At 53.1% G+C, this 27,160-nt stretch overlaps 11 protein-coding genes across 11 annotated transcripts; 5 read left to right on the plus strand and 6 right to left on the minus strand.

Annotated features, from left to right (window-relative positions):
* Positions 1-215: 215 nt before the first annotated feature.
* DSM5745_10710 (uncharacterized protein) lies at positions 216-1,533 on the plus strand (the record flags this gene model as incomplete). Its single annotated transcript, XM_026752726.1, has 2 exons — positions 216-417; positions 476-1,533. 2 exons carry the CDS (start codon positions 216-218, stop codon positions 1,531-1,533), a joined length of 1,260 nt encoding a protein of 419 aa, XP_026598744.1.
* Positions 1,534-3,056: 1,523 nt separating this feature from the next.
* DSM5745_10711 (uncharacterized protein) lies at positions 3,057-4,733 on the minus strand (the record flags this gene model as incomplete). The annotated part of the gene is made up of 3 exons (XM_026752727.1): positions 3,057-4,195; positions 4,428-4,563; positions 4,620-4,733. 3 exons carry the CDS (start codon positions 4,731-4,733, stop codon positions 3,057-3,059), a joined length of 1,389 nt encoding a protein of 462 aa, XP_026598745.1.
* A 2,264-nt stretch (positions 4,734-6,997) lies between these two features.
* DSM5745_10712 (CorA family magnesium transporter) lies at positions 6,998-8,245 on the plus strand (the record flags this gene model as incomplete). Its single annotated transcript, XM_026752728.1, has 1 exon — positions 6,998-8,245. The coding sequence occupies one exon, from the start codon at positions 6,998-7,000 to the stop codon at positions 8,243-8,245; it is 1,248 nt and encodes a 415-aa protein (XP_026598746.1).
* A 27-nt stretch (positions 8,246-8,272) lies between these two features.
* On the minus strand, positions 8,273-8,584 carry DSM5745_10713 (uncharacterized protein; the record flags this gene model as incomplete). Its single annotated transcript, XM_026752729.1, has 2 exons — positions 8,273-8,520; positions 8,575-8,584. The coding sequence occupies 2 exons, from the start codon at positions 8,582-8,584 to the stop codon at positions 8,273-8,275; spliced, it is 258 nt and encodes an 85-aa protein (XP_026598747.1).
* A 2,525-nt stretch (positions 8,585-11,109) lies between these two features.
* DSM5745_10714 (MFS transporter) lies at positions 11,110-12,902 on the plus strand (the record flags this gene model as incomplete). Its single annotated transcript, XM_026752730.1, has 3 exons — positions 11,110-11,458; positions 11,511-11,765; positions 11,848-12,902. 3 exons carry the CDS (start codon positions 11,110-11,112, stop codon positions 12,900-12,902), a joined length of 1,659 nt encoding a protein of 552 aa, XP_026598748.1.
* A 485-nt stretch (positions 12,903-13,387) lies between these two features.
* On the plus strand, positions 13,388-13,871 carry DSM5745_10715 (uncharacterized protein; the record flags this gene model as incomplete). Its single annotated transcript, XM_026752731.1, has 2 exons — positions 13,388-13,499; positions 13,549-13,871. 2 exons carry the CDS (start codon positions 13,388-13,390, stop codon positions 13,869-13,871), a joined length of 435 nt encoding a protein of 144 aa, XP_026598749.1.
* Positions 13,872-14,937: 1,066 nt separating this feature from the next.
* On the minus strand, positions 14,938-16,063 carry DSM5745_10716 (uncharacterized protein; the record flags this gene model as incomplete). The annotated part of the gene is made up of 3 exons (XM_026752732.1): positions 14,938-15,510; positions 15,576-15,880; positions 15,934-16,063. 3 exons carry the CDS (start codon positions 16,061-16,063, stop codon positions 14,938-14,940), a joined length of 1,008 nt encoding a protein of 335 aa, XP_026598750.1.
* A 653-nt stretch (positions 16,064-16,716) lies between these two features.
* esdC (GTP-binding protein EsdC) lies at positions 16,717-17,562 on the minus strand (the record flags this gene model as incomplete). The annotated part of the gene is made up of 2 exons (XM_026752733.1): positions 16,717-17,325; positions 17,371-17,562. The coding sequence occupies 2 exons, from the start codon at positions 17,560-17,562 to the stop codon at positions 16,717-16,719; spliced, it is 801 nt and encodes a 266-aa protein (XP_026598751.1).
* A 1,490-nt stretch (positions 17,563-19,052) lies between these two features.
* DSM5745_10718 (DNA-directed RNA polymerase II core subunit RPB2) lies at positions 19,053-22,649 on the minus strand (the record flags this gene model as incomplete). The annotated part of the gene is made up of 1 exon (XM_026752734.1): positions 19,053-22,649. The coding sequence occupies one exon, from the start codon at positions 22,647-22,649 to the stop codon at positions 19,053-19,055; it is 3,597 nt and encodes a 1,198-aa protein (XP_026598752.1).
* Positions 22,650-23,315: 666 nt separating this feature from the next.
* Positions 23,316-25,498, minus strand: DSM5745_10719 (beta-catenin-like protein 1; the record flags this gene model as incomplete). The annotated part of the gene is made up of 10 exons (XM_026752735.1): positions 23,316-23,398; positions 23,444-23,561; positions 23,607-23,891; positions 23,939-24,453; positions 24,500-24,593; positions 24,637-24,871; positions 24,918-25,024; positions 25,074-25,318; positions 25,370-25,424; positions 25,472-25,498. 10 exons carry the CDS (start codon positions 25,496-25,498, stop codon positions 23,316-23,318), a joined length of 1,764 nt encoding a protein of 587 aa, XP_026598753.1.
* Positions 25,499-25,832: 334 nt separating this feature from the next.
* DSM5745_10720 (putative TOM core complex subunit Tom6) lies at positions 25,833-26,103 on the plus strand (the record flags this gene model as incomplete). The annotated part of the gene is made up of 3 exons (XM_026752736.1): positions 25,833-25,934; positions 25,997-26,046; positions 26,097-26,103. 3 exons carry the CDS (start codon positions 25,833-25,835, stop codon positions 26,101-26,103), a joined length of 159 nt encoding a protein of 52 aa, XP_026598754.1.
* Between the last annotated feature and the right edge of the window lie 1,057 nt (positions 26,104-27,160).

Consider the following 27,160-nt stretch of genomic DNA (forward strand, 5'->3'; position numbering starts at 1 on the left):
ACAGGAGCTAGCCCGCACCGCAGTCCAGGTCCGCTTAGGGCTCGGCATCAGCCACCTTTCCCACCTATCAAGGCTTTCGCCTGCATACTAATGGCTTGGGCTTACGCCGCCGTCGGGCTAGCGTGCGGACGATGACCCAATAGCTCTGTCGGTGCCCAGCTGATGACAAATGCACTACTGTAAGCAATGACTTGAGGCCAGCCCCAGAGCCTCCAATGAATAGCATAGCATGCAACAACGGCATCGCCCGCCGAGTCGAACTCGAACGCCTGCAACGCCTGCAACGCCTGCGCACGGTCGAAGCGGAAGTGCGGTCGGCAGAGGCCCTCGTGCGCTCGATGCGCGGACAAGGGCGTGTCCTGCGTCTATCCGCAGCCAAGCAGGGCACATGCTGCTCCTTCGTCACGGCCAGCAAGGGTGCTGCCGAGAGTCGAGGCGGGAGATGGACTAGGGCTGCTGGCTGTGGACGACACAGTTGAAGCACTTGCAGGCGACCTCATGCTAGTGGACTTCCCACTCATACACAATGGCTTTGCTTCCTCGCCGCTCATTCCAATGCCAAGTACACCAGCAAAAACAGCATGGTTCCTTGCCCCCGAGACGTGGAAGATATCCTATCGACCCGACGTAGCCACATCAGCCGATGTAGGCGTCACCACCGCAATGATGAAGTGGTACATCGCAACCCTGCAGTCCTGGTTCAAGCGCTGGATCACAGCCGGCAGCAACCCCTTCATCCACACCCGTCTGTACAGCGTCAGCTTTCCGGCGTCCGTGCAGATCGCCTACGCCACGCTGGCAAGCTACATCCACCGCACGCCGGCGAACACGGAAACCATCCTCCAGATCGTAGAGGATCGGTCGAATGCTCTGTTGCACGAGAACGGGGTCGCGCTGGAGTTGAATGATGGAGGGGAGGAGTGGGTGGCCATGGACATGGACAGGGGAGACCGGGATAAAGACATCGAGCTGGACCTCGTCGCCCAACTCGCAAGGCTGCACGCCCTCATAACCTACCAGATCATCGGCCTTTTGGACGGCGACATCCGCGCCCGGTACGTCGCGCAGGGCCACATAGCCGTGCAGGAGAGATGGGCCCATACACTCCTCCACGCGGCTGCAAGGGCATTCTCAAGCGATAACCTCGACACAGTCCCAATCCAGCCGGCTACTTCTACCTACCACTCGTCATCCCCCCAGCAAGACTGGCACCTCTGGATCCTCGCCGAGAGCATCCGACGCACCTGGCTTGTAGCAATGAGCCTCTCGCGCGTCTTCGCCGCGCTGCAGCAGCGCTGGGCGACGTGCCCGGGGTCCATCATGTACACGAACCGCGCTGGGCTCTGGGATGCAGAGAGCGCGCTTGAGTGGGAGGAGTGCGTGGGCTTGGGAGGGATGGCTCTGCAGCGCTTTGAGTGTGCTTCGCTGCTTGGTATGGGGCCTGGGGGTGTTGATGAGTTTGGGATGGCGATGTTGGGTATGGCGGTTAGGGGGGAGGTGTTGGAGGGGTGGAGGGTGGATGGAGGGAGGTAGAATTAGGGCTATGGCAGCTGTTGATTCATCGTTACACTCCTCTTCCCCATTCAACCGGTACGAAGTAGGCTCCCGGCCTCTAGCGTTTAGGAAGACGAAGAGGTAGACCAGCGCTGTACGATAGTCCGGAAATGCTGATGGCTGCATTGTCTTGATGTACCCTAGTTAGGGCTATACTCCCGACCAAGAGTGGTTCCCTTATGTCGGATGCGCGTCTGCGCGGTGACGGTTAATCTTGCCATATGATCTCTAGGTTATGGAATGAGAAAACTCCATTTCCATGGAATCAATTGTAGACAATGGGTAGGTTATTGCGGAGTTGGTCCTGTTTGGTGCTGAGCTCGGCGACAAACAAGTCCGGTCCAGTTCGCTTAGGCAGTACGTTGGAGAAGTAGTAGCTAAGCAGCAAATGTCCCCAGGGAATCTGGCGGTAGTCGTATAGATGGAAGGTGTGAAGCAGTCTTTAGCATCCTTATGGAGTTGACACAGTAATTGCAATCAATGGAGGCCCTATGCCACATTGAAGCAGAATATACAGACCTCAAACTAGCCTTTTGACGGATAGCATAGTAGGTTCCGGATCTTTTGGTTCCCACGGCTGATACTGCAGATTGGTATGTCACAGGAGGAAGCCATCAATGGATGTAGGTAGGCCTAGTACATTCCAGACCATGGCCACTCTTTCAAGAACTAGTCAAGTGAGCAAGACATTGAACGCTCTCCAGCGTTCACAGCAGCGAATACACATTTAAATGCTTCACATCTCAAACCACAGGGCAAGGCTCGTTAGCACGATGCTAGATCCCCACCAAGGACGGCGACTTAGGGCAAGACGCAGCGTAACCATGATAGAGCACCAAAGAGGTCGCATTCCAACCACCCCATCCCATTCAAACAACGCACACTTTAGCGTTCATAATATCCCGATAGAAGGAGCAAGAGATCATTGATTGCAATTTCTGCTGGTACTTCGTACCCTATGGACCAACATGTGTTGCGCCCTTGTATCGAATGCGAGCATTTCCGCGGGCGCAAGGTCCAGGGACTTTTGCTCTTCGTATCTATGTACGTAGGACGAGGACTTTTTAGCCCAGCCAAGTCGATGAATCAGTGAGAGGGTAGACGAGGGTTTGGGAAGGCCGTGGTGGGCAGACCAGGCGCGCTGACAAGGGCGCAGAGGGCGGAGGCGATGACGGATTGACAATCAAGATCCCTACAAGCCTGCAGCTGCAAATATACGTCTACCTTCGGTAGGACGTCACTGGGCTACGACAGGCCAAGGTCTTCGCCGTTCGGATAGCGGACGTGTGGGTCTTCAGCCTTTCGGAAGAGGCCATGGACTGTCGGCTGGGCTGGTCAGATGTAGATCCTCTCGGATGGGCACCATGGGCTTATATTACCTCGTAGCTAGCAACAGTAACAGGTTCCAGCTGCTCAGAGTATCTTCCAGGTACAAAAGCATGCTATTCTATCGGAAGACCTCTGAAGATGGGCAGTGATCTAGCCATGATATCATCATGGCCTCAACCCATGAATACAGGATCTCTTCGCTGAATAGAGCATCCCCGAGTCAAGAGTAATAGCATCACACCCTCAGCATGCGCGGCAAAGTCAACTTCGAAGAAGCCTTCGAGCTCCCCAGCCAAGCGGACTCCAGCCGCGACCAAGCCGCCCTCTTCATCGCCCCCGACGACCTGAACCGCTACCTCGACCACATCAAGAACCCACTGGGCGAGCGCCTGCAGCAAGCCACAGCCCACGGCATCGGATACACCATCTACTCGCACACCGTGCCGGGCATCCAAGGGATCCCCTCGCAAGCAGCCGCGGAGTCCCGCGCGAAAGAAGTAAACGACTAGATCGCAGCCGAGATCAGACACCACCGCGATCGCGTCGGCGCATTCGCCGCGCTGAGCATGCACGACCCGTCCCAGGCCGCCGACGAACTCGAGCGCTGCGTCACGCGTCTCGGCTTCCACGGCGCCCTGCTGAACAACTACCAGCACGCTGGCGCCTCCGGCGAAACATACCTCTTCTACGACCAGCCGCGGTACGATCCCTTCTGGGCGAAGTGCGTGGAGCTCGATGTCCCCGTGTACCTGCACCCGTCTGCCCCGAGCGGCCGGTACCAGGCGCAGATGTACGCACAGCGGAAGTACCTGGTCGGGCCGCCGCTGAGCTTTGCGAACGACGTGTCGCTGCATTTGCTGGGCCTGGTCACGAACGGGGTGTTTGATCGGTTCCCTGGGCTGAAGGTGATTGTTGGCCATCTGGGCGAGCATGTCCCGTTTGACTTTTGGCGGATCAATCACTGGCTGCAGGATGTGGAGCGTCCGCTTGCGAGGAAGAACGGGGATGTCATGTGTCAGCGGGACATTTATTATTACTTTAAGAAGAATATCTGGGTGACGACGAGTGGGCACTTCTCGACGGCTACGGTTCGGTATGTTGCGAGTTATCTGGGCCCTGAGAGGATCATGTTTAGTGTTGATACGCCGTATGAGACGATTCCGATGGGGGCGGGCTGGTTTGATGGCGATGAGGAGGCCTTGACGGAGGCTTTGGGGAGGGACGGGTATAGCATGGTGGGCAGGGAGAATGCGAAGCGGTTGTTTAAGCTGGGGAGGTATCCTGATTCGGAGGCTTGAGCACGGTGTCAAGTCTGGGATATGGAGGAGTATCCATTACTGTCATCATGAACTGCAGTTGCATGCCAGCATACAATTATCTGTGATCTGGCAAGCCCTAAGCCCTGCATACCATCCCAATTACTTCCAGACCCCCAGGCAAACCAACGACACAAGCAAGGCACAACCATCGTAGTCCAATGAAGCCCTCCGGATATAGAGAGGTAAGAAGCCAAACCACATGGGCCCAACCCAGCCATTAATCACAACATGCATGATCCGTATCTCCCAGCTCGTCAGACGGTCCCAGGGGAACGACCTCTGTAGCCATCAGGCCTTTTGGCCCATTTCTAACATGATAGGAGACCCTCTGGTCCTCATCCAGGCCTTGAGGACCGCCGCCCTGGTTGATCCATGCCCGTTAACCTTGGATCCTAAAGACAAGCTGGGCATACGCACCTGGATCACCGAGAAGTGGAAACGGACATCGTCGCCGCCGTGATCTTGTGCGATGTAGCCGAAGCCCTTGTTGCTGTTAAACCACTTCACGCTGCCGTGTTGCTTTGCGTCCATGCTGGAGAGGGGGGAGGGCGAGGGTTGTGGGTATGGTAGTAATGAGAAGGGATATTCCAGGTAGTTATGAGAAGGGATATTTCACGGTTAGGTTGGAGTTCATAGAGCAAAGGGTGCTTTAATAGGGGATGGGCTGCCACGTGTACAGCATCCGGGCCATTCGGCTGGAATTTCCGTTTTGATCGTAATATACGGTAGCCTTTGCATAGAATCCACCTGTTTCAATAGCCCCTTTGGATTCTGCATGGAATAGCGCAACACCAGTAGTCTTGCTGTCAAAGCGTAGTATACCGGACTTAGGACTCGCTGGGCTAGGGTTCAACGGTGCTGTGTATAGATGAGCCTCGACAGGATTACAGACAAGTGTAGTATACACATGGTATCATATCCTTCAGCTTATAAGCCAAGAGGTATAATAGCTGGGCCATTAGACGAGGGGTAATGTCTTAGCACGTCCTAGTTATAGCCTGACCATCTCATCCTTCTCTCGGATGCGACCTTTCTTCTATCACGGTTAGGCTCACGATGAGTCCCCTATCACACCTTACTGTAGATCCACAGCCAGATCTGCGAATATGTCGGCGATGCATACGACCTAGCTGTTATGGATCAGACTCAAAGCTTAGATACATAAACCAGTGCCTTGATTTCGCTGGAAGAGTGAATGCTGATATTGAAAAGCAAGTTGCCGTTTGGCTCCCATATGCTGAGAGTCGAGAACAGATCCTGGAACGTTGTAGTGACCCGGGAATTATCCGCATCGGTCACTTTGTGTTCTTGAGATAGCGGTATAGGCCCGCACTGGGTACAATCATACTCTTCGAGTTGTATGCAGAACCATATGTATTGCACAAGAACTCGATTGCGATGGTTATTGAATCGAAACCAGCAAGACGTGATGATGTGAGGGCGATTCGGGCGAATTTGTGGCGCTCAATAATCGCCTGCCATCGTAACACCGTAGCAAAGCGAGCCACGCTACATCCGTCTAGCAGTAAGGCCTCTAATACAATGAGCCGGATCCTGTAGGCAAGTGCCAAGATGTCTTATTAGCTGTGAATGACGACATTGGTGTTGCTCTTGTTGACGTTGCTTCCATCCGCGTGGTTATCATGAGTACCTTGTTTGATGACAGTGGGAAAGCAAACTGTGGAGACTTGAATTCTTTTATGCTCACCAGCGGAAATTATACCCGGAAGAAAAAATAGAGATAGACGACTGGGTGGGTAAGAAGCTTGCTGGACGGTAAGTTCGTTGTAAGGCTCTTATTGACGTAGGCCAGATCTTGAAGAATCGGTCAAGGCTCAACAAGGGAGATATGGCTCAGAAGAGATTCGGAAGAGACACCGGAGTAAGGACTGAGCCTGCGTAACAACAGTAGTAGCTCAACACTACACGTGCTTCATATCTCGTGAGGCGACCGGCGAAAATTCGACCCAATGTAAGGTTGAATCGGCCAACCTATCAACAATATGGCATGGCGCAGGATAGTTCACGTACCTAATGGACAGATCATTAGAGCGTCTAGCCAAATCGCGCCTTCCTGCGGAGTATGATGGCCTACCTAGACTTTCTGCGAATAATTAGTTATATTCAATGAGCAACACCTGTCATCTCTCATCTGCTTTTACCTTGTGGCCCTGGCTGCTACCAGCTACATAAACTTTGCTGTTTGGCGGTTGCTTGCTAGTGTAGCTATAACAAAGTTGATCCTTTGTAGCCAAGATTGTACGTTATTGATATAAGAGTGATTTGGGCAAGTACCTTAGAAGGTTTCTTCAAACCGTAGTGAAAAAAGCTTAGGCTCAAACCACAGAGCAGCTAAAGCTCGACCCGCAGAAGTGCTCTGCCTAGGGCACTCGGGCGTCCGGACTATCACCAGGCTGAGTACTTGCCATTTTGCCCTAACTATATCCTCCGTACTGCCCGGAATGAGTGTGCTCGGACAGCCAGACCGCTAGAGAAAGCCGTCTGGGTCTCAAAACATCGGTTGGCAAAGTTGATAGAGGCGGCAGTGCCATTGTCGGATACAGTGAGATGAGAAGTCATACCCAGCGAGTTGAGAAGAGTATAATCAAAGGCATAGCTGCCCGCTTGAGTGATGTAGGCATCTCCGAACGCCTGTCGGGGATCAATCCGAGACCGAAGAGCTTGGCAGGAATGCACCGCCGACCGGCCGGACATTGCCCCGCGTCGCATTAAACCATCGAGAGTCGAGGTCGAGATAGGTCTCCCAAACCTAAGCAAATCAATAGCCTGTCACAATGCGCCCGCTATGTATGGCCTGGGGACAATTTGGTGTCATTTTGCCTGCTTCATGCGCGGGGCCCAGGAGAGTCGGTGCATTTGGTGTCGACCTTGTGCAGAGCATCTGGAAACGACACGTAGGGGGCGCTCAATCGATCCATACGCTTACTGCACCAACGGGCTGTAGAGCAGAGAATCAGAGCCTCTTTGATTTATCGCTGCAGCTTTCACAACGGCCTATGGACGGAAATGCAATGATGCAATACACAGAGTATCACCGTGACGACGCGATGTCCCGAGCAGGGCATGCGACCAAACTCGGCGTAGCAGAGAAATATGGCCTGAGTTCACGGGATCTGCGTGTCTTTGACCAGCAGTCAGGATCGCCGCATATTTTGGTTCGAGACCATACGCTTCTGCTTCACTTTTTTGACCTGCGGGTGTTGGTGCAGCATGACCACGCCCGACTCTTTCATGAAGCGAGCGCGTCAGATGACGATGTGCAGAACGCTGATAGGCATTATGTGTCTCGCATATTCAGCCATAATATGGAGGACAATATACGGGGTCAAGAACTGGGCAAGTCAGATAGCCAGCCTTATGAATTATACGTGTTGGAGACGGCATTGTCGTCGGTGACATCAGTACTCGAGGCCGAGTATATGTTGCTTGAGAAGCAAGTCACCAAGGTACTACGTCTGGCTAATTCGAGCACGCTGGATGGGGAAGAAAGTCTCATCCATTCTCACCTACGCACAATCCTCGAACTGAAGCGAAAGCTCATCAGTGTCGAACAGCGGGCACTCCAGGTGCAAACTGTCGCTCAGGAGGTTCTGGACGAAGACGAAGACATGGCCAACATGTATCTGACTGACAAGCGGGCTGGAAAGCCACATGGGTTGGAAGAGCATCAGAGTGTCGAGTATCTTTTTGAAGCCTACTTCAAGGCCAGTGGTGCCATTGGCCAGGAGACGGCAAGCCTGATGAGCCATATCCGACGGACCGAAGAGACAATCCAATACACGTTGAGCGTGCGGCGGAATCAAATCATGGTGTTGGAAGCGAGAATCGAGATCTTGATGCTGGCGTTGGCGGGTGCCACTTTGGTTGCAGGCTGGTACGGTATGAACTTGGTCAACCATTCTGAGGAGAGTCCACACGCCTTTACCGTTGTTGTTCTCATCTCCTGTGCCGCCGTACTTGCATCGTCGCTGTACGGTATGCAGAGATTGCGGCGGATTCGCAGGGCACGATTACAAATCTGAGCCTTGCAGGGACTCGGCTAGAATACCCTATCGTTTGATGAAAGTTGCAAATAGATCCCGTTTTCCTGTAGGGACGTATCCCAAGATGCCTTTCAAAAGGCCAATGAGCTCTGCAACAACATATATCTGTCGGGGCGCACTTACCCAGTCAAAGTGTTCCATAGGGTCGAAGATCCCCGGGGAGGGAGAGATCTCTGCCATATCTACTGCTTCAGTTTGGCCTGTATCGGGCGCTGATAACACGAACGTATTATGACCGGGAGTTCCTTCAGAGTCTAATGTGCAATATGTTAGCAATTTTGATTATCCCCTGCGAGTTAGTAACCTACTCAGAGTCATGATGGACGCGGTATCCTGCGCAGTGTGTTCCCTGGAGGATGAAGTCGCGTCCGTTTTTACTCGATCCAGCATTGGTCTCACAATGTCCAATACATGTCTAGACCTCTTTCCCTCGGTACACCACTCCATCCAGATATTACGTGATTCCTCCAAGGCGCTTAACAATTCTGTGCGACGCCCACAATTGGGACGCGTTGCCGATCCAGGACAAGAGCGAAGACCCAGACAGAGAAGCATACTGGCGAGAAGAAAGTCATACGTCGCAAAGTGCGTAATTTTCCATAGATTCCCCCTAAAAAGTCCGTCAGGTTGCGTCTCACGATACACGTACGACTGGTGGCGAGTGATTGCAAGTGCAGCGTCAAGGCACGTCTCCCAAGACAACCTATTTTGCGGTCTCATATACCGCCTATGCAACAGACATCGAGACCTTTGGAACAACAGATCCAAGTGCAGACGCCTCATCACCACCGTGGGCGAGTCAGTCACCGGCGGGCTATCCCGCATTTTTAAGCTCGTCGGGAGCGCCTCTTGTTGGGCACATAACCACTCGTGCAGTTGGATTACAGACTCATAAGGTGACGGTTGCACTGACGTGACATGGCCGTGTATCCGTCCCAGCGCGATGACCAGTCTTGTTTTTGCTCGAATGTACGACACAACTGCAACGGCGGACTCTGGCCGAGATGGTGGCAAGACGGTCATGTTTGGATCCATCTCCTCGGTAAGGATATTGCGCGGCGTCTGGGTGTCGCAGTCTCGCTCGTTGATCATTCGAGGAAGGCCTATCTGAAGGGATACCAGGATGTCGAGCTGAATAATTACGGCCCACAGCCGACGTCTCATCTCACCCACAAAGATTGAGATATTCGGATAATGAGACGGATCGCGGTGATAGCCCATTCTCATTGCAACCCGGACAATCGTCGACAAAACGACATCCAGTCCGAAATGGGTATCTTCGCACCGTAAGTACTCGCTGTAGAAATACAACACTAGCGCGTCAACGGTGTAAGTGGTCGGTTTGGTGTAGTCGCTTAACATCAGGCACTGCGCACTGCACCTCCGAAATAAGATTACGTTTTCTTGCGCTTTCAATTCATTTGTGGGTAGCGATTCGCCGGACTGAAACATGAGATCGGTCGCCAAGCACATCATACTGAACAGCATGCTGAGCCAGTTCAAACTGGCGGTGCTCGGATCCTTCCAAAAACGTTCATACTGCAATTCTTGTGATCAGCGACCATCCCACACCAATCGGAAGGGCAGATTGACGAACTTCTTCTTGGAACGTTGGCCCATGGCTGACCCCTAACATATGTTTCGATCCGTCTTAGCTCTTTCCGACTCAGAAACACGCAGTGCGCGACAGGGGCACATACATGCGGCCAGGTCTAGCGAGTTGAAGTATTTTGAAATCAACCGATCAACTTCGGATTTGGGCGGAACGGACGCCAACAGTTCTTTGATTGTGCAACCCTCGCGCAGTCCAAGGAGCAAGTCAGGCCATCGGGATGATTGCTGTTCGCGCGCCTGTTGACCACCCAGTAACTGTGGTTCCGGGAGCGTGAGTCTTCATCGTTGAAGCGGAGTCTCGCCTCTTACAGTATCCGCAAGTACTGCCCAATGTTCGCCTCCGACATAGTTCGTTTCATTCCCAATGACTTGGATGCGGCCGACGGAGCATGCAATCGAAGGCGCAGTATCGGACGGGGAAGTGGTTTCAGATACTTGGGCAAGAGGGCGCGTGAGACGGTCATGACTTTGGACTGAATTCAGGCGATGTGAAGTAACGGAGATACTGGTGGCATAGCTGCAATGGGCATGTTCACCCCGAGCCACACAGTTCTTGCAAGGCTGGTTTCGGTCACATCGCACTCTATGCTCGGTCAGACCTCTTCCCCAACACGCAGGCAGGGTTTAGTACTTTCGTTTCCGGCAGATGTTGCATGACAACTGCAACTTGTCTCTGCGTCGGCGCTGCTGGGCTAGAAAGTCTGCGGACATTACTCTCGCCTGTAAGACAGAGCTTGAGATTATGAGTAGAGGGAGAAGGAAGAAGAAGAGGAGGAAGGAACGCCGACACTGGGAAGGCAGTCACGTGCTGCGGCCCGGATCATCCCCGGTGGCACCTCTCTCTCTCCATCTCCATCTCCGGTGGCATCTCTCCATCTCCATCTCCGTTGAGGATCTGGATCCCTGTCTTAATCATCCAAGATATCGCCATAACGCCCGTCTGGAAGATGGGGTTATCTTCGCTAAATCCGACATGCAAACGCCGAGCGATGGCCCGGCCACTGTCCGAGGGACCGTCCGAGCGACCGTCCGATTAGCGTCGGAGGCACCCCAGGAGATCAGAGGGGGATCCTTATTAATTCATGGCCCGACTGCTACTGATTATGACTGAAGATTGTATCTTAAAGATTTAGCAGCTGCAGAACGTCTCCTGTTTTCGATTTACCAACTGGTCATCTTCTACCAGATAGCATCAACCCAACGGTTGCCGTCTTGACCAGCTCTCACTCATGGACGACAAACATGAGTCACCCCGAACCACCAACATCCCATACTGGCGGCTGGTGTTTGAGCGGGGCGTGGTCACCCAGGAGATCATTGACTACCCATACCCGGGTTCCGGAACCGAGCAAGACCCGTACGTCGTGAGCTGGATCCCTGATGACCCTCGCAATCCAATGCGCTTCAGCCAGTGGACGAAATGGACCATCACGATGTCAGCGGCTATTGCAACCCTGGCGGTCTCGCTGGACTCATCTGCATTTACAGGCGGCGCTGCACAGATCCAGGAAGAATTCCATATCAGCACCGAGGTCGTGACGTTGGGGGTTTCACTGTTTGTCCTAGGTTTCGCAATTGGTATGTGACCTGTTCAAAGCACACCTTGAATATGATCTGACAATGCTATCAGGACCCTTGCTATGGGCGCCGCTCAGTGAGCTCTTCGGCCGGCAACCGCTCTTCATTGGCACCTACTGCGCCTTGACAGCATTCAACTGTGGCGCCGCGGGTGCTCAAAACAGCTGGACCCTTATGATCATGCGATTCTTTGCTGGCGCGTTTGGATCGTCGCCTTTGACTAACGCAGGGGGCGTTATCGCGGACATGTTCCCGGCGAGTGAACGAGCCCTCGCGATGAGTATGTTTGCAGCGGCTCCATTTCTAGGTACGTCCTGCCGTCCGGAAGTCGGTTTTTCGAGCTCATGCTCGGCGTTACCAAGTCATGGCCGGCTGACATGCTTAATTAGGCCCTGTTCTTGGCCCTATTATCGGCGGATTCCTAGGCATGAAGGCGGGCTGGCGCTGGGTGATGGGTCTTACGGGTGCCTTTGCCGGGGCCGTCTTGATCATGGGCTCTTTGCTCATTCCCGAGACATATGCGCCGGTCCTCTTGCGCCACCGAGCAGCCAAGCTGTCTGCGATAACGGGACAGATATATCTCAGTAAGGCTGAGATTGAACAAGGAAAGCCTGACCTGAGAAAATCATTCAAGATTGCACTTTCACGCCCGTGGGCGCTCCTATTCCGGGAGCCTATCGTCTTTCTACTCTCATTATACTTGGCAATCATTTACGGAACACTATTCATGTTATTCGCTGCATATCCAATTATCTTCCAGCAGGTTCGAGGCTGGAATCAAGGCGTGGGAGGCCTTCCATTTCTCGGCATCATGGTGGGCATGTTACTTGCCGTCGTATACACGATCCTCGACAACAATATGCGTTATGTGAAGACTGAGAAGCGCCACGGCGGCGCTGCACCCCCTGAGGCTAGATTGCCGCCTTGTATACTGGCGTCGATCACGATACCGGTGGGATTGTTCTGGTTTGCATGGACGAATTCACCTTCGGTCCATTTCATGGCCTGTATCAGCGCTGGCGCCCCGTTTGGGTTCGGAATGGTCCTTATTGTATTAGGAGTCATGAACTACCTCATCGACGCATATACAATCTACGCGGCATCAGTTCTAGCGGCCAATTCGGTCATGCGGTCTTGCTTCGGAGCGGCCTTTCCCATGTTTACGAAGTACATGTATGAATCGCTAGGGATTCACTGGGCCTCGTCGATACCGGCTTTCCTAGCACTGGCTTGCATGCCGTTCCCGTTCTTGTTTTACAAGTATGGGGCGGCTATTCGGAAGCGTTGCAAGTATGCGGCCGAGTCTGAGGCCTTCATACGCAAGTTACAGGAGCAGGTCCAGCAGCAACCAACAACCATGGAACCAAAAGAATCTGCTCGAGAAAGCACCGCATCAGAGCCGGACGAGATAATTGGGGAGAGCGACAAGACGGCCAAGGCGTAGGCTCGAGTTCCTATCCCCTCGGTTGTACGGCGATCATTCGACCTTTTCCTCCCGTTTCTCGAACGTCGGGAAGCTATACAGGGACGTCTCCGCCATGTCTGATTGGCTTTAGGCAATTAACACAAACAACCTCTTTTGTTATTTCATTTTCACCTTTGCTTTCTTTCCCTCCAGATTGCTCTCAAAATTAGATTCCATGATGTACTCTTCAATCTTTATCTCCAATCGACTCTTCACTCATCAAGTCAACGCATCTCTTATATCTCGCGAAACAGGGCCAGGCATTCCTGCATGGCGATAGTGGCACGGATTATCATGCAGAGTGGAGCAGCATGAGTTAGGGCTGTCTATCTGTCTATCCTACCCACGTTCGTACAGCGTGACATCATCCGACCCAACATCCTATATAACCAACTACTCCTACAGTCTAATAATCATCTGTCTATCAACCTTCCGTCTTCAAGATCCTTCTTTTTGTACTCATCATGTCCCACCTCGACTGGCCAATCCCCACAGGCTTCGGCCAAGCAGCGCTAGCCTCCCACGCCTACAACCAGGTCGTCCGCGTCGATAATATCCTGCATATTTCCGGACAAGGTACTTCCTCACCCCCCTATCTAGTACTCTCAATACCAACAGAGCACAGGCGGCTGGGACCAAACAACCCTGCACCTCACCCCCTCAGCCCCCGCCCAAATCGACCAGGCCTTCGCAAACGTCGAGCACGTGCTCCGCGCGGCGGGCGGGAAGGGCTGGAGCCAGGTGTTCAAAGTGCGGAGCTACCATTTACGTCTTGACAGCGAGGCGCAGGAGGCTATGGTGCGGAACTTCCAGACATGGATGCCCGGGCATAAGGCGCTGTGGACGTGCGTGCAGGTTGGGAGGCTCGGGAGTGACGAAATGGAGGTTGAGATTGAGGTTGAGGCGCATGATCCGCGGCCGGAGGGGGTGAAGGAGTTGGATGCTTAGCGGGAGCTTGGGATAGGACTATTGAATCGAACGCCTCTTTGGGGCTACGCGAAGATGGGTTGCTCATTCTTAGCGGCTTGAGTTGAGACATCGGGGTAGTTGGCCGTCTTGCCGGCCAGTTTCATAAGCGGAAGAGCAAGCGTTCTTGTGTGTCTTTTTTTCTTGTATGGCAGGAATACAATCTTCAACTTCACCCATCTGTTCTTGCGGTTTTACACCTTGCTCGCGGTAATGACCAATAAGATAGTTCCTATGCCCCGTAGACTATAAATCTCTCCTGGGGTCCATTAATAGGGCAGGAGTCTGGTTGTCTGAACTGTCTGAACTAATGAACAAGTTCTACAGGGATTGTATGCTGTAACCTCCAAATCAGCAGAAGCCTTCATCATGGTAAGACAATCAGGCTTACTTCAACGGCTGTTTCACCTATCTGCTTTGCTGTGAACACCTCGTTCCATTGCGCCGCTAGCTGCAACAGCCCACATATTGCTAATGCGTTCTCTCGACTAAGCAATGCACCAACTACAACCGAACTGCCAGCCGCGGCCTCGACCTTTGGGAGCACCAGCGATGATTCTGACATCGATTCCCGATTCCCTCTCAGTCGGCGAGCCCAAGTCCAGCTCAACCGATGAAGATGCGGACTCGACGCGGACTACATCGAGGTCTCGTAACCCTAACCGACATCCCGACGACATTCATCACAGACCCCCCGACGACGGGACATGGACGACGGATATCGTCCCAGTAACCAGTACGAGTGCGAGCGAAGACACAAGTACCACAAGCGCAGGAGCTCCGAGACCTTGACTGAGTACGTTTGTGTCCATGGATATTGCTCCCAAGGGCCCACTCGGCTAACAACCTACCACGGTGGCTCTTGATGGATCCTGTCGATGCATTCGGACGGGACTTTCCTGGATCAGGTGGACTGTTGACTCTCTCGCCATCTTTCTTAATGGTCCTCTCCGTCTTTCTTCGAATCAGTGACTCCAATGTATAGCTGGAGTGCTCGGAGTACGAATATGCCCTACCTCCTCAATCTAGATATCAGACTCCAACAATCCTAAACTTGTAACTCTTGAATAACCCCCTCCAACCACTCAAACCCCTCCCTCTGCCTCCTCCACGTCCGACTCCCGACCTCCATCCCAAGCGCAAACGTATGATCCTCGCCCTGAACCTCCACCATCCCACAGCGCACCCCCCTCTCCCGCAAAACCCGATACAACTCCCGGCTAACCTCAACACTCACCATGCGATCACTATCCCCATGCACAATAAACGTCGCCGGAAACCCGCTCGCCACCCGCTGCACGGGGTCGATATCGCGTATGTCCCCACATTCCTTGGGGAAAATGGCGTCGAGAACCCGCCCATTCGCAATTTGAGTCAAAGCAAACGCGTCCCGCGCGCGTCGGAAATCGGGCTTGTTGCGAGGCTGGCTCTGGCCTTCCAGTGAGATCCCGCTGGTTGTCGGGATGGGGGATTCAGAATAGACCTGGCGGAGGAATTCGGGGTCGAAGGTGGGTAGATTGCACCTTACGTGTGGGAGTTCTGCCCGCCAGCTGGGGTGCGTGAAGTGCACGGCGCCGTAGAAGTTGAGGATTGCGCGTGGGGGGCGCGGGACGTCGTAGCCCTACCTTCGTCAACACTTCCATATTGAGAGGATGGGGGAAAGGATGAGGAGGAGGACATGCATACCAACGACAGCGCCAGCATCCCCCCACTGCTCGTCCCAAATGCCATGACTCTCTCTTCGTCAACGCAGTACCCCTCCGCGCCCTCCTGGCTTTGCAGGAACGAATCGAGCCCGTCGGTCTGGGCGTAGATCCAGGCGAGGAAGTCGCGGATATCGCTCATTGGGCCGGACCGCACGTCCACGCCCGGACAGAGGCGGTGGTTTGGGACGGCCACGATCCAGTTGCGGGCGAGACAGTCGGAGATCTGCGGCTTGGAGACCATCCCGCTGTGCCCGAGCATGAAGGCGCCGCCGTGGATGTTTATTACTGTTTTTCTGGTTTTAGTATAGTGGTGGGGAATGGGATAGTTGGAAACGTACGGACAGGATACTTTCTCGGCTCATGTGGCTGTGGTTGTGGTGGGAGGTAGATGTCTGCTGTGATGGTGGAGCCGTTGATTTCTTTGTAGGTTGTGGTTAGCGGGGGTGGCGGGGGAGCGAGGGAAGCCATTTTGGTGTTGATCTTGGTTAGCAGGTGGTTCTCTGTTGAGACAAGTCGGGAGGAGGATGATGTATTTATTTCGGTCAGTTCCGGCTTATCCGAGCGGCTTGTCCGGTTCCCCAGAGTTAGGGCTACGGCCAGAACATCTACAATGGCTGCAAGTATATATAAACAGTCGTAATTCATCACCATCATACTTCATATCCTATTTCATCACTACCTAACTACCATAGCCCTCCCCTCATGCCCATTCCAACCCCCACATTTTCGTAACGTCATCGCAAGGCCGTCGCATCAGGAGCCAACGCAACAGAGCGGTCTTGTCCCTGTGCCAGACATTGATATCCCACCAGCCCAGCTGACCACATCCCCGGACGCGAGTCGAGCACAGCTCGTGTCGTGCCGAAAAGGTGGCCAGTCCGGACTGGGTACCTTTTTTTGGGCTTTTGCATGAAACATTGTAGATCGGTATCGGCGCTAAAGCTGCCAAGTACCGTGGGTGATTAATGTAAAGAGTGACTGATGTGCTAAGTGAAATGATGTACTCAAGTGCACTGCACCTGTCAAGTCAAGATGCGTCAAACCGATGCAAGCAAGTCATCGAGGAGCGACGGGTCGTAGTCGTATTAAAGCGGAAGAAGAAAGAACCTTGACTGCTTCATCTACCGACGGACAACGATACCCTGGCGCCTCGCGCCGCGACGAGCACGGCGGTACTCCTCGTCGCTGTCACTGTCCTCAGAGCAAGAGTCCTCAGACGACTCGGTGAGGTATCCACAGCGGGAACCACCGCAGTCCAGCTTGACGCGGTCTCCCTTGCGCGTGATGCCGTAGCGCTCGCAGTGGCAGACGGAGGGCGGGTCCGACATGCTGGAGAGCGAGCTGGGCGAGGTGCTGCCGCTGCTGCGGGACGAGAGGGACGAGCCCACGGAGGACGGCGGGGAGCGGGACAGGTCGCTGTAGTCGTCGTCGGACAGACGAGAGGACTCAAAGCGGCGGGAGAGCTCGTCCATGGCGTGGGAGGGGGCGAAGTCGGCCTCGCGGATTTGGCGGGAGGCGTAGGGCTTGCTGGGCTTGGGGTGCTGGATCTTGGAGGGCGACAGGGCACGTCCAGTGGCGATGTCGGACGAGCCGCGGCGGGGACGGCGAGACGAGGGAGCAGGCTCCTTGCCGCCAGGGACGTCGAGGATGTTGAGCTTGCGGTTGGTGGTGGGCTCGACGGTGTAGTCGGCAGCCGGGTCGTGCGAGACGTGGTAGCCGTCGAGGATGTACTGCTGTCGTTAGTATGGAGCTGGTAGATCGAGAAAGAAACATACGTAGTACCAGTAGCGGCCACCGAGCTTGAGCATGGAGGTCTGGAAGCGGAACTTGCCCACCCACGAGCCGGGCTTGGACGAGTCGCGAGACAGAGGAATCTGGCGAGAGTAGTTGTCCCACGATCCGAGCAGGTGCACCGTCTTGACGTTGGACGAGGTGCGCAGGTTGAACTTGAGTTGAACAGCGGACATGGTGGCGATTATTAGATCAGATTATATGCAAGTAATAAGTAAGTCGTGGTGTCAGTGAGTCGTAGCTGAACGGTTTAAATGACTGCCAGAGCCGAGTAAACGTCCAGTGGTTCTGTTGGTGTTGGTGTTGGTGTTGGGAGGCACAGCAACAGAGGTTCCAGTCCTGACACGAAGAATTAAGACGAATAGAGGCGGAGCAAGTTGTACGGTAGCTGAGGTCGACCGGCGACGTAGGTTGATTAACTGGAGTATCCTGCACAGCAGAGCCGGTAAGAGGAAGCAGTAAAGGCAGAGAGCACAGCTCGTCTGGAGGGTTGTATAGAAGCAAGTAAAGATTAAGGTATAGAAGAAGAAAGCAAACAAACAAGTGCAACCAGTGCACAGGATACTCCGAATTAAGGCAGCTTGGACAAGACTCGCTTGCTGAAGAAAGAAAAGAGAAAGGAAAGGAGCGAAAGAGAGGAGGGCGCTTGCGCATCTTAAGGCCAGCAAACACCGCCCGCAGGCAAGATTCATTCTCATCCTCTCGTCACACGCAGACTGTCTTGTCCGAGTCTTGTCAGTGGCCGACAGGAATAGATGCCTGCTCGCAGCCAATGACGGTGCTTTGCCGCTGGCACTCGGCCGGTGGAGCTCTGCGGCGGTAAAATGCGAGCCTTCATTGGCCGATGCAGAGTCGTCCTGCGGGTGACAAAAGCCAATCATACAAATGGAGCTAGCGCCCGTGATGAAGATGTCCCTCCCCAGCCAATCACATTGAGCCTTACATGAGAGTGAGACCACAGACAAGGCTTCATTCAGCACGGTGGGCGAGACACTCAAGGGTACTTGGATGACTTCCGGAATATTCTGCATGAGAGTTGCGCACCAGCTGAGCTGCAGAAAGGATCTCGGTACATCGGATGCAATATTCCATGCTGTGTCAGCCTCAGCTGGTAGCAGTAGCACCTGCGCGTCATGCACACACGGCTCAACTGACGAAGCCGTGCAGACGAATTCCTTGTCGAGATTGGCCAGAGTACTCCGGACGGAGAGATTCCCATTCCCAGTCCAATAGGCGACCGGGCATGGACTTGCACTGCGAGGCTGGAAAAGTTAATTCTGCATGTCTAGCGTCGGTCAGTCTCAGACACGGCAGAGCTTCAGAAGAACTAGGTGTATTGATGTATCATAAGTCCTCGCCTATACGCCAGGAAATGCCAAAGGCTGTTTTTACTTGATATCCCCAAAATACAGATTGAAATCGCCAGCCGAAGAAAAACAAGAGCAATTACTGTACAACCTCACCGCACCGAAACCCCAGACCGGTTGGTAAACATCCGAGCCGCGATGTTCATCGCCGCCAATTCCTGGAACAGAAGCTTGGCTGCATAAGGAATATGCACCTGGGAGATTCGGTGCTTGTTGTTGCAGAGTCGGCACTCGAACAGACCCTTCTTCAGTTTCCTGCTCTCGGTTAGCATCCTGGTCACGTAAATGAGGGGTAGCACTCACGCTATCGGCGTCATCAGCCCGCAGTCGTCGCAGATGTGCACTCGGAACGGGTCCGACACGTCGAACAATCGCTCCTTCAGGAACGCACTGGCTCCATGCGCTATCATGCAGTCACGTTCCATCTCTCCGAATCGAAGACCACCGTCTCGAGCACGACCTTCCACTGGCTGCCGCGTCAAGATCTGCGTAGGTCCACGCGCACGAGCGTGGATCTTGTCGTCCACCATGTGTCGCAGACGCTGGTAGTACGTCGGTCCCAGGAAGACCTGCGCCACTAGCTTGCGTCCTGTGTGTCCGTTGTACATTACTTCAAATCCACGCGACTGGTAGCCGTGCTCGCGGAGGAGACGAGAGACCGAGTCGACGGTGACATCGGTAAATGGAGTGGCATCACCTTCGAATCCACGCAACGCAGAAACCTTGCTGAGCTGACACTCGATCAAGTGAGCAATAGTCATACGAGACGGAATGGCGTGCGGGTTGATGATAAGATCCGGCGTAACACCCTCGCGAGTGAACGGCATGTCTTCCTGTCGATAGGTGATACCAATCGTACCCTTCTGACCGTGACGAGAAGCGAACTTGTCTCCAATCTGCGGAACCTTGGTCATTCGCATGCGCACCTTGACCGATCTCAAGCTGTCCGGAGTGGTGGTAACCAAAACTTGGTCGACGATACCGTTCTCCGTGCTGCGGAGCGGCGTCGACACATCCAGCTTGGTATGGGCCTTGGTCCGTTGACCCAGCTCTTCTGCGTCCGGTGCCAGCGGAGCGGTCTTGCCGATGATGATATCCTCACCCGAAACACGCACACCAGGATTGACGATACCGTCTTCATCGAGCTTATCGTATGTACCCTTTCGCATGCCAATCGTGTCGGACCGCATGGGCTTCTCGAACCGTTCGACCACTGTCAATCCGACCATCTTCTCGCTGTCTGAATATGTACGGTAGAAAAGACTGCGGAAGAGGCCACGATCGATACTGCTCTGGTTCATAATGACCGAATCTTCTTGGTTGTATCCCGAGTAACAAGCAATAGCGACAATCGCGTTCTGTCCGGCAGGAAGCTCTCGGAATCGCAAGAACTCCATTGATCGCGTCGTTGCCAAAGGCTTCTGTGGGTAGTAGAGGATGTTCGCCATGGTCTCCATGCGCTGGTCAAAGTTGGTCAAAAACACACCCATAGCTTGTTTACCCATAGCAGACTGGTAGGTGTTACGAGGAGACTGGTTGTGATCGGGGAAGGGAATGATACTGGCACAAACACCGAGAATCATACTGGGATGGATCTCGCAGTGTGTCCAGGTATGTGCCCGTTGACTGAGAATCGACCGCACACGCTTGTTCGAATCTTGCTCCTCAGGAAGCGCGTATCCAGCCTGCAGTTGTTTCGAGATCTCCAAGTCCTCTGGTGTCATGACGATCATGATCGTTTCCTCTTCTTCCGCATCCACATACTCAACCACGCCCGACTTGACCAAACCATCCCATCCAAAGTAGCGCTCGCGGCGGTCCTCTGCATCCATATCTGGCGGAAGGTCCTTGTCTTCCTCCAATTTGCGAATGTGCTCCTTGTTCAAGATGAGGTTGCCGCAATTCTCACTCTTGGGGTCGTTGTCCACGACGTAGAGTGGTCGGCACACACGACCGGCGTCGGTGAAGATTTTGAATTCTCGCTCACGAATATCTCGGATAAGACTGACTTCGTGGGAAATCATGTTTCGCCGACGAAGGGCTTGCATAGTCTCGACAAGGTGAGCGGGTTGTCGGTGAATACCGACCCAGACACCGTTGACAAAGACCTTGGTAGCGTTGGGCGTAACTTGAGGCTCAAACTCCTCGAGCACTTCCATGTTACGCTGAATCATGAAATCGATGATGGGCTCGCTAGGTGTACCGACAGTGATGTAGCACATGAGCGCCAAGTTCTTGACCAGACCACAAGCTTGACCTTCAGGAGTCTCCGCGGGACATACCAGACCCCAATGGGTGTTGTGTAGCTGACGGGGTTTTGCAATCTTACCATCACGGCCGATGGGCGTGTTCGTTCGCCGAAGATGTGACAGTGTAGAAGCGTAGGTATAACGACTGAGCACTTGCGACACACCCGCCTTGGCACTGGCGGCCTTCTTCTGCTCTCCCCAGTTACCGGTAGCGAGGGCGTACCGCAGACCTTGAGTGACAGTGCTGGCCTTGAGACCAACGTTGAGGTAAATCTCGCGTTCTGACTCGACACACCGCTGCACGTAGCGCTGGAGATCGCGGGTAACTCTAGTGAAGAGAACACGGAAGAGATTGGCCAGCAGAGGACCAGCAAGATCAAGACGCTTCTTTCCGAAGTGATCACGGTCGTCAACATCGCGACGGCCAAGAGCACACTGAAGAAGTCTGTGCACCATGTAACCAAGGAAGAAAGCCTTTCGGGTTTCACTACCCTCGCTTTGGGAGATGTGAGGCAGCAGCTCCTTCTGCATAATCTCTCGAGCGTATCTGACACGACGTTCGTGGTTCATGCTCGACTGAGACGAGCCACGCTTGGCAATGAAATCCAGGGCGACTTCACGGTCCTGAATAACGAAACCCTCCTCAATGCAGGGTTTCAGCATCTCCAACATAGGCGTATCATTTCGGTCGTAGCAAATGTGGTTGAGGATATCTTCATCGGAAACGACACCGAGCGCACGGAAAACAATGACGATTGGAATGTCGGCCTTGATGTACGGCAATGTTGATCGGATTGTAGGACCGAATCCGCCTTTGGCGCTGTCGCCCTTGCCGAAGAGCTTGAGAGCCAACTGCGACAGCAACCTTGACCCCTTTTCAACGGCACTGCGGATTTCAGCAACGTAGGGTGTCGGGCTTGGCGGGGCCTTCTTGAAAACCTGAACTGTGTTTCCAGCGCTGCGTTCCTGGGCGATCAAAACCTTTTCACTTCCGTTGATGATGAAGTAACCACCAGAGTCATAAGGACACTCGTTCCAGTCATACAGAGCCTGCTCGCCCAGATCCCTGAGAAGACAGTACTTAGACTTGAGCATAATCGGCATCTTTCCGATGTGAACAGTTTCCTCCTTCGCCTGATCCTGAGCCAACGCCATCTCTTCCCACTGCAGGTAAGTGCCCGCCGCTTTTCTATCCTCGCCCATATCGTCATCGTCGCCATCACCGACCATGCGTTCTCGTCCCTCCATAACCTTCTTCCTGATTCCGAGATATAAAGGACTGGCGTAAGTCATATTTCGGAGACGAGCCTCGTGCGGCAACATAATCGTAGCAGCACCGTCGCCTTCCATGGCCATCGGCCGGGAAAGCATGACGGTTCCGAATTTGAGCTCATATCGGCGGACAACGACGGGGTCGACTTCATCCTCGGATGGCGGAATCGTCTGGTCTAGAGTCACTTGGCCTTGTTCCTCTACTAATTCCTGTAGCGTCGAGGAGATAAATTCATCGAACGAGTCCAGCTGCTGTGAAACGAGACCTTTGGTATCGAAAAACGACGAAATCACCGTCCAGCAGTCCTCCGACGTAATCCCCTCATCCATCTCATCGTAATACTCCTCATCGTAGGCCTCGCCATAGTCGGCCATTTTGACCGCGGTCGGCTCGAGCGAAAGGTTGATTGTTGAAGAGCGCAAAGGGCGCGACGCGCTCGCCGGGGGTCGCTGCTAAGATCCGCTGCGAGTCGGTAATACCTAAAACAGTCTTTTGGGCGGGAAAAAGAGGAAGGGGTCGAGAAACCACGGGATCGAGCTGGTTGAAATTGAATACCCCAGCCCGGTCGAGGATGCTGGAGGAACACAAGCTGAAAGAAAGGCCGTTCGAGAGTCGGGACATCAAAGCCGCCACTAGCGCTCGGGAAGGCGGTGAGAAGTGAAGTGCCGTGAAGCTGTTATCACGTGGACCATAGCCACCTCAAGTTTCAGGCATCAGAACATCAGCTATCTCTCAGCTGCCCTAATTTACTTTATGGCCATGGCCCTTATGCTGGCTAGTACAAGTTAGTATACTTTACAATGGTTATTCCGCTGTTTGAAGATTGTCCTGCATGGTGACGGTGGCTAGCGTGGCTGTTGATCATTGTAGTCGGAACTTATATGCTGAGGTTCCTGTCCTGATATCCACTTAATTGTCCATGGCGGCACAAAGTAGCTATCTAAACAGGAAATCCCCGGCCATAGGCAGTGGTCAAACTGAGATACCCGACTGGAAATTCCGATCAATTGAGTTCTCAGCATTATTTTGCCGTGACTATGTTACAAAAATTGCAGCAAAGTTTGCAGCATCTCCTTGTGGTCCTTCTGCCCTGGCTCATCATCTGAAAGGCCCTCGATTTGCTCTGTATATCATTAGTATGCATTGGTCAGCAAAGATTTTAACATACCTTGGAGTGTGCTTTGAATAAGCGACAAATCCTCATCTCGATCTGAGAAGATCGAGATAATCTTCTTCTTCGCCCCATCATCTTCCGCCACAAGCCATGCTAAAATAACGTCGATGAGCTATTCATGTTAGTATCAGTGGAAACCCCGGCTAGAGCAACATACCTGCAAAGAAAAGAGACCAGCATCGAATCTCCGTGAGAGCCACTCCCCTTCCATGACCTCTTGTTCGTCTTTTGTGAATTGTGTTCGCTCTTTCTCGATTATTTGTTCGACCGGCGACACCCTTGAGGCATAGTCGCGCCTCAGTTTGACCAGCTTCTCAATCTTCTCGTAGTCTTTTTCCATGAACTTGGCCAACGCTCGAATTCGCGGTGCAGAGCCCCCTGGCAGCAGCCGCAGTAAGGATCCAAAGATGCCAAGGAGGTGCTCTATAATCTTATTTTCTTGCTGTGATGGTTTAGCGTTATGTTGCACTGAACGGAAAAGCAGCCTACCTTTCGCATGAACATGCCAAATATAGTTCTCAAGCCAGCCACTTCGACCAGCCGCTCACAAGACGCTGCACCTCCAAGCCCACCCAAAGCATGATCCAGAGTTCGGATGGCGCGTAATTTGCTAAACTTCCCTTCCTTCAGCATGATTTGTGCAAGCTCAATGCCTTCTGCTTCCAGGAATTTCTCTTTCCCCGCGTCTTCATCCACAAGACAGACCAGACAATCAAACAGATTCTCAGCGTATTCTTCTTCGTCTGAGTCCTTCTCCGGGTCGCGCTTTCGGTACTGACTTAATAGTTGAAGTAGAGCATCTACTCCGTCAAGCCCGATGAACCGCTCTCTATTTTTGTGGCCTGACTGTAACAGGATAGCTAAAATCTCGGCCGAGTATTGCTGGTTCTGACTCACGGGCCTCTCTTTCTTTTGTATCCGTGAGAGAAGCCAGGGCATTGTATTTGAATCTTGACCGATCTTCTCTGCAATAGGTGCTTGGGAAGCAAGATTTTCAAGCACGCCTGGGTATGTCAGTGGCGCCTCGTTTATCAAATAAACAGCACTCACTAAGGATATAGTACACTCCAGCCCTGTCGGCTTCTTCGTCTTCATTCAAACGCGACAAGTTCTGGGCCAGCAGTTCGATAAGATCGGCATCCAACTAGAATAGTTAGTATAGAACGGCAAAAAGCGGAGAAACATACCATTGCATTGACCAAGGTGTCCCATTGCTCCTGTTCCGCTTCCACATCTTCATCGGTCAACTCACTAATGATTTGGATGGCGTCAATGGCGATGTCGGCGTTTTCGTGAGAAAGAAGGGATACCAGAGAGCCAACACATCCCAGCTTAGTGAATTCGGGGAATAGATCTGTATGCTCTGAGAGAATGGACAGACTCTTGATCTCCGCATCTAGATCAGCCTCGGACGCCATGAATCTGTACCCGTCAGTACCTGCACATTTCAACCGCTCACGGGTCATACTTCTGAGGATCGTTTTCGAATTTCCCGCGCAACTCCGCATTCTTGGATATTTTCTTCTCAAAATTCAGCGCAAAGCGCCTGAGCCATGCGACATCGAATTTCTCGTTCTATCCCGATCAGCGTCCAGTCCAAGTCTTGCCGAGGTGATATCCATACCACGACCTCGCCCTGGTCTTGATCTTGCTCATCGATGTAGTTCATGGCCTGCGCCGTTTCCCGTTCCATCCCTCCACCGAAAAAGCGGCCTTCCTCGTCGTCGGGGATATCTTCGGTTTCGAAATCGGGCGGGAGCTCGGGGCCGGCCTCGCCGTCATCCTCCTCTTCATCTTCTACCATTGGCGCCTTCCCTTTCGATTTCACATCGCCGTTCGCGTCAAGTTTGGCAGCTTTGTATAATTCGTCTATTGCGACTTAGTATATGGTCATTTTCCGGGCTTGATGTGTGAACGTACTCGGATCTTTTGCAATGTCTAATTTCCGCTTCGCGCTCGCAGCCGCTAGCGGTTTCTTCTTCGTAAGCGATGAGTCGGAACATGACGAGGAATGGAGCTTACCTTGAAAAGCTCATCTACGCTTGTCATGGTTGCGGACGCTTCTCAAAACAGATTCGGACCTGCCAGCCAAAGGTCGACCGGTAGGGCTATATGCCAAATAAGTCGTATACCAGGCGGTCAATGGTTTGAAGCCTATATATTTCACTCTTGAATCAAGAGCGTATCCTGCTCGGCAAAGCCAGTATCAACTGCGCAGCTGTCGGGGATAATTACGGTTGCCGCGAAAAGCTCCAAACGCAAATCGCCGCCAAGCATTCCGACAGATTTCTCGGAGCAGCTTCACACCTCCGACCTACAAACCATCGATTGCACATCCACCCAGACCACACTCTTCCAAATCACTTCGATCCATACCACAAAAATGGCCCCCAGGCGCTCCGAGCAAGGCTTCTTCAGTGCTGCCTACGAGCAGATCACCTCACCCGAGCACACCACCATCGTTCGAAGCATCCTCGTTTTCGGCGTACGTTCATCACTCGCATCACCGTTGCTTCATCCGCTAGATCTCGCTAACTCTATCTACAGGCAGGTGTCGCTTTCCTCCACAGCAGCCTTTCCGAGCTCCTCCTCCCTCCGTAAGTCACCAGTCGCCGGATATTGGTCGTGTCGTTGCTCATGAATCCAGTGCTTAAACGAACCCGTCACCACCTCGCATAAAGCCCTGATGGCTGGAATCAAAGCTTTGCGCTAGTCGAGGATACAAGCAATTAACTTTGACGACCTCTCATTACGCTCGAAGCGGAACAATGTATAATATGGTGTTTTTTCTTGGGCATGCGCTATGTCGTCTGGCGTTTTGATAGAGTTATGGAACAACAAATGAAACAAAATCAATACTCAGCAGTCCTCATGACTTTTCCACGGTATATCGGCACTTTTTTCTCGCCATCCTTCAAATCTCGTGACGGCTACGGTATAAACCGGGCACGGTATGCCGGGTCCTACAGCGTTATTTAGACATAATTCTCGAAACACTCTTCGAGAGCCGCGTACGATAACAGAATCTCCGTGCTGAGTCCTGTACTTATCCAGAGTGATTGAGCCAAGGCAATACAACTAGGTCGACGGTAGGTGATTACAGAGTGCGTACTCAACACTTTTTCAAGGTATTTGCATGATCAAAAACATCTCGAATTTTACATCGAATCCACTGCTCCACTGGCAGCAGTAAAGTGTTCTGTTATATGGATTTCGACGGTTCGTTATTGTACGAACACGTGCGGCCATGATGCAGTTTCTGCCTGAAAGCTGAGGCGAACTTCGGATAGTATATCGGCAAATCGCTCCAGGCCCAACGGTTCTCCAACTTCCACCTCCCCGAGTGGAACAAACTACGCAAAGCCCGCCCAGGCTAGCGCGCCCGGTGTTTGATTCTCTCACCGGTGAAATCCACCGCATCCAATTGGCCCAATACAATGTCGAGATTAGCGGGGAAGCCCGCAATTACGGAGGCGCCCCCGCCTCCGCACTGCCCACAGCATTTCTGCTTCTGCTGCGGTGAGCTCAAGTTGCCAACGCTTACGCCTTCTTGCTGCTACGCTTAGTGACTAAACCGGCCCGGCCACCGCCTTCACTGACATCGGGGAGAACGCTATCGTCACTCACCGGCTGACACCGGCAAGCTCCGCGGACTGTTGATCTTGTCGATGCGCTGCATGTGCCTGGCCAACCTATATTCTCGCGCACAAA

This window comes from Aspergillus mulundensis, assembly GCF_003369625.1.
Source record: "Aspergillus mulundensis strain DSM 5745 chromosome Unknown scaffold_16, whole genome shotgun sequence".
In the NCBI taxonomy this organism is placed as follows: domain Eukaryota; kingdom Fungi; phylum Ascomycota; class Eurotiomycetes; order Eurotiales; family Aspergillaceae; genus Aspergillus; species Aspergillus mulundensis.